The sequence below is a fragment of the Periplaneta americana genome, chromosome 16, assembly GCF_040183065.1.
Source record: "Periplaneta americana isolate PAMFEO1 chromosome 16, P.americana_PAMFEO1_priV1, whole genome shotgun sequence".
NCBI lineage: Eukaryota > Metazoa > Arthropoda > Insecta > Blattodea > Blattidae > Periplaneta > Periplaneta americana.
In genome coordinates, this window is record NC_091132.1 from 163,492,524 (window position 1) to 163,504,990 (window position 12,467).

Below are 12,467 nucleotides of genomic sequence, written 5' to 3' on the forward strand. Positions count from 1 at the left end.
GTCGGACAGTTTAGGGAAATGGACGAATTTATATGTGGACATTTTCGAACGTAGGACATTTTTAAGACGAGGACTTGCTGACAGTGGACCTTTTCAGGTAAGGACATTTTTATGGCATGGACGAATTTTCTATGTGGACATTTCTAAACGTCGGACATTTTCGTGGAGAGGACCTAGTGCCAGTGGTGGTTACTCAGGATATAGCTGTCAGCCAGGAAGGTTACCTGGCATGAGAAGATTTAGGGCTGCTGCCATAGCTACAATATTAGGAGTCGTATTACAATTTCGTTTGTAGGTTGAGATTCGGTCGGAGGCAAAAAATGGGAATTGTATAACTGAGTGAACAGCTCCTCTTCATGTTTACTTGTCCGATATTTTCATCAATGAAGCAGATTCTTGTACTAGTAATGGAAGAAGTGGCAGGTCTTCAATTCATGACGTCACTTTTACTTATAATAATAATAATAATAATAATAATAATAATAGTAGTAGTAGTAGCATAGATGAAAGCAATCTAACTAGGGGAGGTTTGTTAAAATACTCTGTAAAAACATAAACAAACAGAATAACTTTCAAGTACAATATTTTGTTTATTTCACTAATTCAGATTATACACCGTGTACCTAAAAGAATATAGCAGTTTATATTCGTTATATTATGACTCAGATTAAGCATAGAAAAATGTTTATAGGCTCAAATAAAAGAGAAAAGAAGACATCAACAGAAAGCATTTTGTGTTTTGAAGTTTGAGAGTTGTAAATCGGTTATAACAGTTCAATGTGCGTTTCATAGGCAGTTTAATCGTGATCCCCCAAATGCCAACAATATCCGTCGATGGCATAACCAGTTGGTAACGACCGGTTGTCTGTGTAAAGGTAAAAGTGTGGGGACAACCATGAGTGTCTGAGGAGAATGTTCAACACGTTCGGAACTCTTTATTACGAAGTCCTAAAAAGTCTGTTAGGAAGGCTAGTCAGGAACTTGCAATGCCAGTGATGACAGTATGGAAAGTCTTAAGAAGACGCCTACATATGCATCCCTACCGTTTACAATAATTGTTACAGGCTTCAAAGCCTACTGACTATGCTGTGTGCTTGAAATGTTGCAGCAGGAAAATGATGACTTTCTTGATTGTGTTGTGTTCAGTGATGAATCAACATTTCATCTTAGTGGAAAGGTTAACACGCACAATGTCAGAATCCGGGGATCTCAAAAACCCCATGATACATACAATCCGAACGAGACTCCTCAAAACTTGCTGTGATTTGCGCTCTTTCCCATCCAAAGCTTTATGCGTGCCGTGTAACAAACGGGGTTTATATTAAACACTTATGAACTTATAATGTAAACTTGAGACGTTAGTCTTTCATTTAACAAGAGTTTTGTTATTGTTATAGTTAAAGTATCATTAAACACCTTTAAAATCGCTATATTCTTTTATGTACACCCTGTATTTCCTTCATAAAAATTATTTCTACATTGATCAATTTATAATAGAAAGTGAAAACAGTAAACATTGTTTTTATATGGTCAATTTTCTGGACCCCTATTTTAAAGAGATATAAGAGTAGGTCTAACACTTGCAAAATAAACCGGAACAATAGAGGCACTCAACATCTTCACTGTCAGTGCCACAGTACTTCACATCACTGTCAGTATCTGAATCTGATGGCGATTCTGGAAGTGACCTCTTCTGACGAGATGCTTGTTTTGTTAACGGGTCTCTTCCTCGGCAGGTTGGCTTGTCCAAAGTCTTTTCTTTCCTTTTCTGGGAATCCTCTAACTGCTTCTTACAAGGGTGGCCAGTAACAAGCCTAGTAGAATCAGACTGAGATCTCATCGAGCTCTGCTGAGTCCTTAATTCCGGTATAAAACTGATCTCTGCTATGTGTCTTTTCTTAGATGTCTGGTTGGAAGTTCCAGGCATGATGCTGCCATCTGGCTGGAGAGCATTATCTTCAGTCGATATCTCTGGATGTGGAAAGTCTTGTGATCCGAAAATATTTCTGTTACAAGGAAATAAGCCAGCTTTTCGGAACCCATTTGTCGCTGCTTCCCCTGTAGCTGCCCTCAAATATGCCTTGCCAAAAAGCTCCGCAATCTGATACACTGTCACAACCCTCCCCGGATGATTTCTGTTCCATGTTTCGATTTCCTGGGCATAAAATGTTTTCAGGGGTCCCATGAATGACGCCTCCAGGGGTTGCATTTTGTGTGTGCTGTGAGGTGGGAGCGACACAATTGAAACATGATTTTCTCTGGCCAATGTGATGACGTCAATGTTCCGCACATGAGTGAAATTCCCGTCCAGAACTAGCACAATGGGGTCATCTTCAGTTGGCTTTACGTTCCTGAGAAAGTGACGAAACCATTCGGTGAAAATGTCCGTTTGTATCCAGCCAGAGGGGTGACAGGCATAGATGGATCCAAGTGGTGCACCATTCATAAGCTCCATTTTCATATTTTTCCTGGGGAAAATGATCATGGGTGGTATAAACTGTCCACAAGGGCTCATGCAGGTCACAATGGTGATCAATGCACTCCTTTCTGCCGCTTGGAGGGAAGCGATTTGCTTTTTTCCCTTGAGACTTACAACTTTTGTATGTTTATGCTGGACCACAGTGATGCCTGTTTCATCACAGTTGAACAATCTCGATGGATTATAGTTGATGGTGTTCATTGCAGGCTCGAATACGTCGAAGAACTTGCCAACTGCGTCCGGAGTAAATCCTTTCACTCTCGCGAATGACTGTCCTTGAGGAGTCCTAACAGAAAGTTGTGGGTTCCTGCGAAGAAAATTTTTCAGCCACTTCTTTCCCGCTTGCTCCATCCCCTTCGAAAATGGATTCGGCAAATCATTTTGTTTTGCCAGTTGAAAGGCCAGCTGACAGACGTCTCTTCTCGATAAACCGAAGAAACGTTCTTCCATCGTAAGGCAATGTCTTGCCAGCTCGTCCTCCATTTCTGGGTCAAAAACAGGTTTTCGTCCTAATTTTTCCTTGAAAATTTCCTCAGGCCTTTTCTCATTCTTGACATATCTCTCCAGCGTGGTCTGAGGCACACCAAATATTCGAGATGCTTTGAAGCTTCCCATCTCTTTGCTTTTAACAGCCTCAACAGCTGCCCTCATTCGCTGAGGGTCCCATTTTTTTCTACCAGACATCTGGAAGTAAAGAACAATATTGAAATTACCATCTAATAAATACAAGTTATAATTTTTAAGAATAGTTTACAAAGTCTCCACAGTGATACTTAAAAATAAATTACGACAGTGCAGGTATGAAATTATTCAAGAGCGGAAATGGTGTGCATTTTTACAATATAGGCTTATTAGGTCCAAAAATTACATTGAAGTCAGATAAATAAATGCTAAGAAATCATATCTAAAGAAAGTGTACCTAAGATACTGACTTACAACTACTATATCCTCTCATGATAAAGTCTTCTGTAATTTAAACTTGTATAATGTCATATGCACTCTATTTAGAAAGAAAGACAGAGATAGAAATAAGGCAGAGACGAACAGTAAAGAAAGGTCAGAACCTACGACAGATGAGGATATGGCAGAGGTATTAGATATGATTACAAAATGTGGGGATGTGATCAAAAAGTGCAAGTAAAGTCAAATTGTAAAAGATCGAGAAGTATAGGGGAGAGAGGAAGTAGGTATACAAGCAGATGTGTAGAATAAAATATAAGTATTTATAGGAAGTGATAATAGTGAAAAAGGATTAGGTGTAAGCAGAATAGTGGGAAAGTGAAAGTGACCGCAAATAGGAATGAGTGAAAATAGTGAGAAAGGGTTAAGAGAAGTGAACAAGTGACAGCATATTTGAATGTTGGAACAGTAAATGAATATACGAGAAAGATAGGAGAAAAGGTCAAAGAACAAATAGGACAAATAATTCAATATGATAATTTATAGAGAAAAATTGAAATTGAGATTTTAGTGAATAGTAGTTAGAGGAAAAAAGGGGTTTGAAAGGAGTATATAATATTAGATATATTAGGATTAATGAACAAATAGAGAATAGCAAATGAAATGTAGAAGAAACAGTAAAGGGGAGATTGACCAAGTAACAAAAAAAGGTACATAGTGTAATTGGGAGTATTTGTGCAGACGTGTACTGCAAATAATGTGTTATTGTAATAATATGTTAATGGTGGCACCGGATACAGAAATGTGAGGTACACCATTACATGTAAAGAAGTGCTGTGACGAAATATATCATATCATATCATTATATGCACCTTATTTGCGCTCTTTAGTGGTCTTTGGTATAAAAATCACAAATTACATTAGCAATAACTCGATTCTGGGACTTCAGTTATCACTTCCTCTTTCAACATTGACAATCTTTGACATAAGACATTATTGGTGCATATCTCTGGCCGAATTAATGTTTTGCCAGCCATTTTGCTGATCATCGAACACCGAATCTTACAGGATACAGCTATTTACTTTTTTCTATTAAATCACAAGCGTTTGACGATTTAGTTATATCTTACATGTTACGAAAATAATTTTACATACACACGAGACTGTATACGAACAATAAAAGCAGTATGAATCCTAATATGGAGTTCCCCAAATTAGGAAACCAACAACTCCCCAAATTGGGACACGTACATTTACCAAATAAATTAATACTTATGAGCACCATAGTGATCTCGGAATTGCAACACAATACGTAATTCGATATTTCAGACTTTGTAACTCATATTATTAATATTAAAATAAGGACAAATACTTACCTCTATTTACAAATTTTTCGAATTGTCAATCTTGCAGAAACGTAACTTCTGTAACAAAATTAGAACACGTCCTCACGGATAAAGCAGCTGGCTCAGATTAAAGCCAAACAGATTCAGGTAACGGGAAGGCTGCCGAGAAATGCTTCACATGCTTTTGACACGATGGCAGCACTTCCTTCGTAGAAAAACACTATCTCCCCATAATAGGATACATCCCCAAATTAGGCTCCCTTTCTATAATAGTAATAACAATAATAATAATAATAATAATAATAATAATAATAATAATAATAAATAACAATAATACTTACTGGCTTTTAAGGAAGCCGGAGGTTCATTGCCGCCCTCACATAAGCCCGCCATCGGTCCCTATTCTGAGCAAGATTAATCCAGTCTCTATCAACATATCCCACCTCCCTCAAATCCATTTTAATATTATCTTCCCATCTACGTCTCGGCCTCCCTAAAGGTCTTTTTCCCTCCAGCCTCCCGACTAACACTATATGTGCATTTCTGCATTCGCCCATACGTGCTACATGTCCTGCCCATCTCAAACGTCTGGATTTTATGTTCCTAATTATGTCAGGTGAAGAATACAATGCGTGCAGCTCTCCGTTGTGTAACTTTCTCCATTCTCCTGTAACCTCATCCCTCTTAGCCGCAAATATTTTCCTAAGAACCTTATTCTCAAACAGCCTTAGTCTCTGTTCCTCTCCCAAAGTGAGAGTCCACGTTTCACAACCATACAGAACAACCGGTAATATAACTGTTGTATAAATTCTAACTTTCAGATTTTTTGACAGCAGTCTAGATGACAAAATCTTCTCAACCGAATAATAACACGCATTTCCCATATTTATTCTGCGTTTAATTTCCTCCCGAGTGTCATTTATATTTGTTACTGTTGCTCCAAGATATTTGAATTTTTCCACCTCTTCGAAGGATAAATCACCAATTTTTATAGTTCCATTTCGTACAATATTCTCGTCACGAGACATAATCATATACTCACTCTTTCAAGGATTTACTTCCAACCCTATCGCTTTACTTGCTTCAAGTAGAATTTCCGCGTTTTCCCTAATCGTTTGTGGATTTTCTCCTAACATATTCAAGTCATCCGCATAGACAAGAAGCTGATGTACCCGCTCAATTCCAAACTCTCTGTGTTATCCTGAACTTTCGTAATGGCATATTCTAGAGCGAAGTTAAAAAGTAAAAGTGATAGTGCATCTCCCTGCTTTAGCCCGCAGAATAATATTAATATTAATAATAATAATAATAATAATAATAATAATAATAATAATAATAATAATAACAGCAACAATAACTTTGCATTCAGGAAGCATTCATAGTGAAAAGTAAAGAAAAACGCAATGCGAACACAAAAGCGTGCGGTCAGATTATTTAAAGGATCGATTCACAATTACTAACGGAATCATAAAAATTAACAATAGAGACAGACGCTAACGCGAACGAGAGTTTGCAGATTCCAAGCATTCATGTTCGTGTTGACGTGATTCGGGAAAAAAAAAAAAAAAAAAAAAAAAAACACTATCGTAGTGCACATGAACAACAGAAAGGCACACCAAAATAGATTAACTTAATGAAATATTTGCTAATTTTCTTCCAAAATCATAGTTATCTTTATTTTTTTTTTATTTCAGTAGGATATTTTACGACGCTTTATCAACATCTCTGGTTATTTAGCGTCTGAATAAGATGAAGGTGATAATGCCGGTGAAATGAGTCCGGGGTCCAGCACCAAAAGTTACCCAGCATTTACTCACATTGGGTTGAGGGAAAACCCCAGAAAAAACCTCAATCAGGTAACTTGCCCCGACCGGGAATCGAACCCGGGCCACCTGGTTTCGCGGCTAGACGCGCTAACCGTTGCTCCACAGGTGTGGACTAGATATTTTTATGACAATAAACACAAATCAGAATAAAAATAATTTGTTAAAATAAAATTCTCCTGCACAGCAACAAATAGCGTATAAAATTAAGTCTGATACAAGGCGTGTAATACGAGGTTTGCAAATGAAGTAGTGGTAACATCCCTTCAATATAACCACAGCGTGTTCCTGTATATTTTGGAAAATACGAGGTAACCGTTGAATGCCGTATGCGATGTTGTTTCTGTTGATCTCTTTGATGGACTACCCTACTGCATTAAGCACTGATGCTATATCTAGAAACCTCTTGCCTCTAACAAGGGAACCTTTCGAAAATGCAACTCACAGTGAAGAATGTAACTTATTCCAGTTTAAAGATCTACTAAAGACATATTCAATCCCAAAAAAAAAAAAAAAAAAAAAAAAAAAACTAGCTGCCTATGTCAAGGGGTTGAAGAAATATAAGGCTATAAATATGCCATGCGGTATATTAAAGTACTTTTGACTAATATTCCCATACACTGAAGAAAATTTTGAAATATTGAGACACTTAATATAATTACTGATGCTTTTCAACATTACACTGGTAATTCTTTGATGAGACAGTGCTGTAAACACAAACGTAGAAGTGCAGTGAGCACATCTGAATACTCTCAATCCATTACACATCGAACAATGATTCCTTGTAAATAGTTCAAAACAATACTCCAGCGGTGTCCGACACTTTCCTGGTCTTTCATGCAGATAACCGCATCTGAAGAAAGCAAACCTGATTAATCGCCTGAAGATCTCTGCCATAAACTGGTAATGTGCCAAGACTGTAAGTTTCAGAAAATTCTCTCAGGACCAGATATTGAATTCTTCAATGTTCGTTCGATATGGCAACGTCTGTCTCATACTTTAAGACGTTTTTATTAGGCATGAAGAAATAGACATCAAGAAGCTGGATCTTGACTTACGACCAGGTGGGATCAGCCTTGAAGTTCACATTCGGCCGGACACTTTGTTGCAGAAAGTTGCTGTCTTTGTTTCCTGACCAAGAATCAACGAGGAGCAAAATATGAGTTGGTTTCGTCTCTGCCAAAATTGGTAAAATCACTCTTACGGATATTTGCAGTTTTACTTCCAAGAAGAATAAGGCTTATTTGTTTTGCTGCTATGGTAATATTAATGGCAAAATGCCAATGCCATTGAAAATTATTATGCATAATTAACGCTTTATCAAATCAGCATCCGGTTTTACAAGAATTAAAAAATATTTCTATCCTACCGTAACTGTGACCCATAGCAATACAGAAGTCTTCCGCTATTTCACGAATAAAGAAGAATTGGCTGCCAGGATACATCACAAGACATCACGAGTATGGGCCATTCTCATTAAGACTATCATGGATCCAAACAGCAGGCTTAATCTTGAGTTAATAAATTCAAGAAACGATATAATCAGGGGCGGACGCAGGATTTTTTTTCGGGGAGGGACTTGAGGAGATAGTAAATATGGAGTAATGAGAAATAAGTTTATATACTCACAATTTGTTTTCGAGTCACAAACATTTACAAATTGGCCTGAGTAGCGTACTTGGTATAGCCTTCTGTGCTCGAAGTTGCGGGTTCTGCCCCAACCCAGCTCGATGGCATTTAAGTGTGTTTAAATGCGTCAGGCCTCATATCAGTCGATTTACTGGCATGTAAAAGAAGTCCTGAGGGAAAAAATTCCGGCACACCGGCGACGCTGATATAACCTCGGCAATTGCGAGCATTGTTAAATAAACCATAATTTTTCAATTTTAACATTTACAATGACTGCAATACAAAAACAATGACAGAATGACATTTGCAGAAGAAGGCGACGAGGCTTCTTAGACATTTCATCCAGTACTTCATGAGCTTTTACTTCTACATTTTTATGTATATATATCAAGGCCAGTCCATTTAATCTGTCTGCTCCTCAAGTAAGTCTTCAAATACCGCAATGTTGAGAACGATCGTTCTGGTGTTGCTGTAGTTACAGGCAATGTGTAGAAATGTTTCAGCGTCTTGTGAGTGCAGGGAAAAATAATTTCATTGCACCTGTACAGAGATGATATAAAGTCAGTAGGTAGTAGATGAAGATTTTTCTGATCAAGGAAATTTCTTCTCCACATCTTCAATTCATTGAAGAAAGACTCTGGTGATGCATAACATCATTGGGCCACTGATTTACTACAGCCTGAACAGCAGTTTCTAAATCTTCATCTGATGCTCGCGCTATGTTTTAAGGCAGAAAAGTTTGTATGGACTTTAGGATTCCCTTATGATTTAAAAACCTGTCCTTGAGCTGACCAATGAAATAGTCTAAGAATAGAAGGAAAATTAAAAGCCTAAAATACTCTTCATGACTCTCTGTCTCGAAGTAAGAAAGCTGTGATTGTCTTCCTGCAGTACTTGGAATTTACCACTTTAGCAAAGAGAATTTACGTGGAAAACTCTCTAATTCCTATGTACATTCACGAATTAAAATTAATATTATTTTTGTTTCTTGTTTCGTATTTTTCTAAAAATTTCGGGAGGGTATATATCCCCTTAACCCCCCCCCCTGCATCCGCCCCTGGATATAATACTGGTGTACGAACGATCGATCACGCAAAGTAGGGAGATAGTACTGGAAGAAGAACGAGTTGAACATATTGGTAAACTGCTTTCGAAAAGAAATCAGACAAATACGTGATAGTCACATTGTCAACCCTTCTCAATTTTTCAATCCTGACCAAAGCAGATTCCAGAAAGAGATGCATACTCATCGTGTATTGAGAACAAAAGGAGCAAAACATGTGTACGACATTGTTGGATCAGTCTCTAAATCATCACACATTTATATGTTTATGCGTTTAATATCCGCTGATGTAGCTCTGGTTGTCACAAATGTACGTTCTAGTAGAATTTATTTTTTATCAGACCATCTATCAAAGGTAGAGAAGTAATCTTGCATCATATTGTAGATATGACAAGTATATTTATTTTAGTAGGTTATTTTACGACGCTTTATCAACATCTAAGGTTATTTAGCGTCTGAATGAGATGAAGGTGATAATGCCGGTGAAATGAGTCCGGGGTCCAACACCGAAAGTTACCCAGCATTTGCTCACATTGGGTTGAGGGAAAACCCCGGAAAAAACCTCAACCAGGTAACTTGCCCCGACCGGGAATCGAACCCGGGCCACCTGGTTTCGCAGCCAGACGCGCTGACCGTTACTCCACAGGTGTGGACATGACAAGTATAAATAACACAAAAAATATAATCACAGAATGTTGGATAGTTTTTTAGTTATGTGCGACACGATTCATCACTGCATAGTGAACTATATTTTGAAAAAAAAAAAAAAAAAAAAAAAAAAAAAAAAAAAAAATATTTATTTAAAAAAAAAAAAAAAATCGTAAACATGTTTTTTTTTTTTTTTTTTTCTTTCAGACAGCAGGACAGTGTTTTACACATACTATTTTTCATTATTGTACAACATACAGTAAATAAAGGCAATCATGTTGAATATTTCTAAATTTTACTGCTGAAAGCTGTACCTAACCCCGTAAATGCTTTAAAACCTATCTGCACGCGTACATGATGTTTTAAACGATTAGATCTCGAAATCTATCACATTCATTGCACTTCATAAAGTTTCTCGCCCGTATTTACACGTACATGCAATGAAGAAAAAAATACTATGAGAAACTCTTTTCACTGACGTCGCCTTTACATTGTTTGTCCCCTCTATGCATGCGAACATGATGTCTTAAATGATGTCGTTTCAAATTATCAGACCTCGAAAAGCTCGCATCACAGTCAACGCATTTGAAAGGTTTCTCGCCAGTATGCACGCGAGAATGCTGTTTTAAATGATCAGATCTCGAAAAGCTCATGTCACATTCATCGCATTTGAAAGGCTTCTCGCCCGTATGCACGCGAGCATGTTGTTTAAAATGATCAGACCTCGAAAAGGTCATGTCACAATCATCACACTTGAAAGGTTTCTCGCCGTTATGTATGCGTGCATGAACTTTGAAATGAGAATACTGGGTGAAACTCTTTTCACAGATATCGCATTGAAATGGTTTGACTCCTGTGTGCACGCGTGCATGCTGTTTTACATGAGCCGATCTCGTAAAGCTCATGTCACATTCACCACATTTGAAAGGTTTCTCACGCGTATGTACACGAGCATGTTGTTTTAAATGATGAGATTTCGAGAAGCTCTTGTTACATTCATCGCACTTGAATGGTTTTTCGCCAGTATGTGTGCGTGCATGACATTTTAATTTCGAATACTGAGAGAAACGTTTTTGACAAATGTCACATTTTAATGTTTTCTCATCCGTATGTTTCTGAGAATGTTTGTTTAGTTCTGAAGAACTCGAGAAACTCTTTTCACAAATATTACACTTCAATGGATTCTCGGATGTATGCACGCGCACATGAATATTGAAATCTCCAAAATCCGAGAAACAGTTTCCACATTCATAGCATTTGAATGGTCGTGGCATCACATCTTCTTCCACTGTGTGAACGTTACATGACTCTTCCTGCAAATAGGGATATCCTCTTGAGTCATGAGACAATTGAATGGTGAATTTGCAGAACGACTTAAGTCCACATTTTGGGGGTTTTGAGTTGAGGGCATGATTATGTTACTGTATACAAAGGGAATCGTTTAGTAGCAGAATGACTGTAATCTACATCTCTTGTATAATTTTTATTAGCAGCAGAATATTTGGTAAAGGAGTAAAACGACTTCAGTCCTGGACTTAAGTTGTTTTTCATGTGAAGTACTGGAGAAACTTACAAAATATGTAATTTTAATCATACACTCAGCTGACAGATTGTTTTTTGTCTGTTATCAATGGTAAGTCTTTCCGAACTTAACTCACGTTTACCATTCATTCCAGTGCATCCTTCAGTAGGCAATTCTATTCAGCCAGTGACAACCAATTCCCTTTCTACTTCTTGATCATTTTCAGCATCATTCTTTCTCCACACTTTCCAACACAGTGGTTTATCCCCGATCAATGAACCAAAATTCAAGATATTCGTAAAATGCTTAAGTACATTCGTGATGAAGAAGACTTGCGTACATTTCACGAAAACATTATAGCATGGGAGACAACAAAGAATTGAAAGATGAAACTAAGCAGTGGTCTCGTTATAAAACTCCTAAGAGTTGTCTGTGCTCTTGAGATTAACAAATTGTTCAAAATAATGTTGTTCAGCTATATTGCAATAAGGTTATTTTATGATTTTGGTATAAATGCATTTAGTTAAACATGTTTATATGTCAGTAACATAATAATTAAGATGCAGGATTGAAGTTAATTTGCATAACAACTTAAGTCCTGAAGATAATTAAATTTTTTACGACCTGAAGAATACAAAAGTATGAATTTTTATAATAAAACTTCTTCTCTTACATATCTCTTACAAATAAAAAATTATATTGTAATAACATATGGTTCAGGGAGGCTACAAACAGTTTTCTTTTATTTTCTCAAAACTACTTCTAGCAACTTAAGTCGTTTTGCAAATTCACCATTCATTTTTAAGGTTCAATATAATTCTACACTTTAAAAAGTTCACTAAAATCAGGAAAAATGCTGAAAAAAGTCTGCAAGTTACAGTTAGGACACAAATGCTAATATATTATACCAATACGATAAAAAGTTGCTTAAGGCACTTGCATGCCAGTCTGAAGTTGCGTACGGGCGCGGGTTCGATTCCTGTTTGGCCTGATTACCTAGTTGTTTTTTTTCCGAGGTTTTCTCCAACAGTAAAGTGAATGCCATGTAATCTATGGC

At 37.1% G+C, this 12,467-nt stretch overlaps 1 protein-coding gene across 3 annotated transcripts in view; it reads right to left on the reverse strand.

Moving 5' to 3' along the window:
• Nucleotides 1–566: 566 nt before the first annotated feature.
• The window catches only part of LOC138691722 (jerky protein homolog-like), a 61,081-nt gene continuing 49,180 nt past the window's right edge, over nt 567–12,467 (reverse strand). For all 3 annotated transcript variants that reach the window (XM_069814021.1, XM_069814022.1, XM_069814020.1), the window contains one exon: nt 567–3,163. In XM_069814021.1, coding sequence (XP_069670122.1) covers nt 1,574–3,163 — 1,590 coding nt within the window. In that variant the 3' untranslated portion in view covers nt 567–1,573. The remainder of the gene's footprint in view (nt 3,164–12,467) is intronic.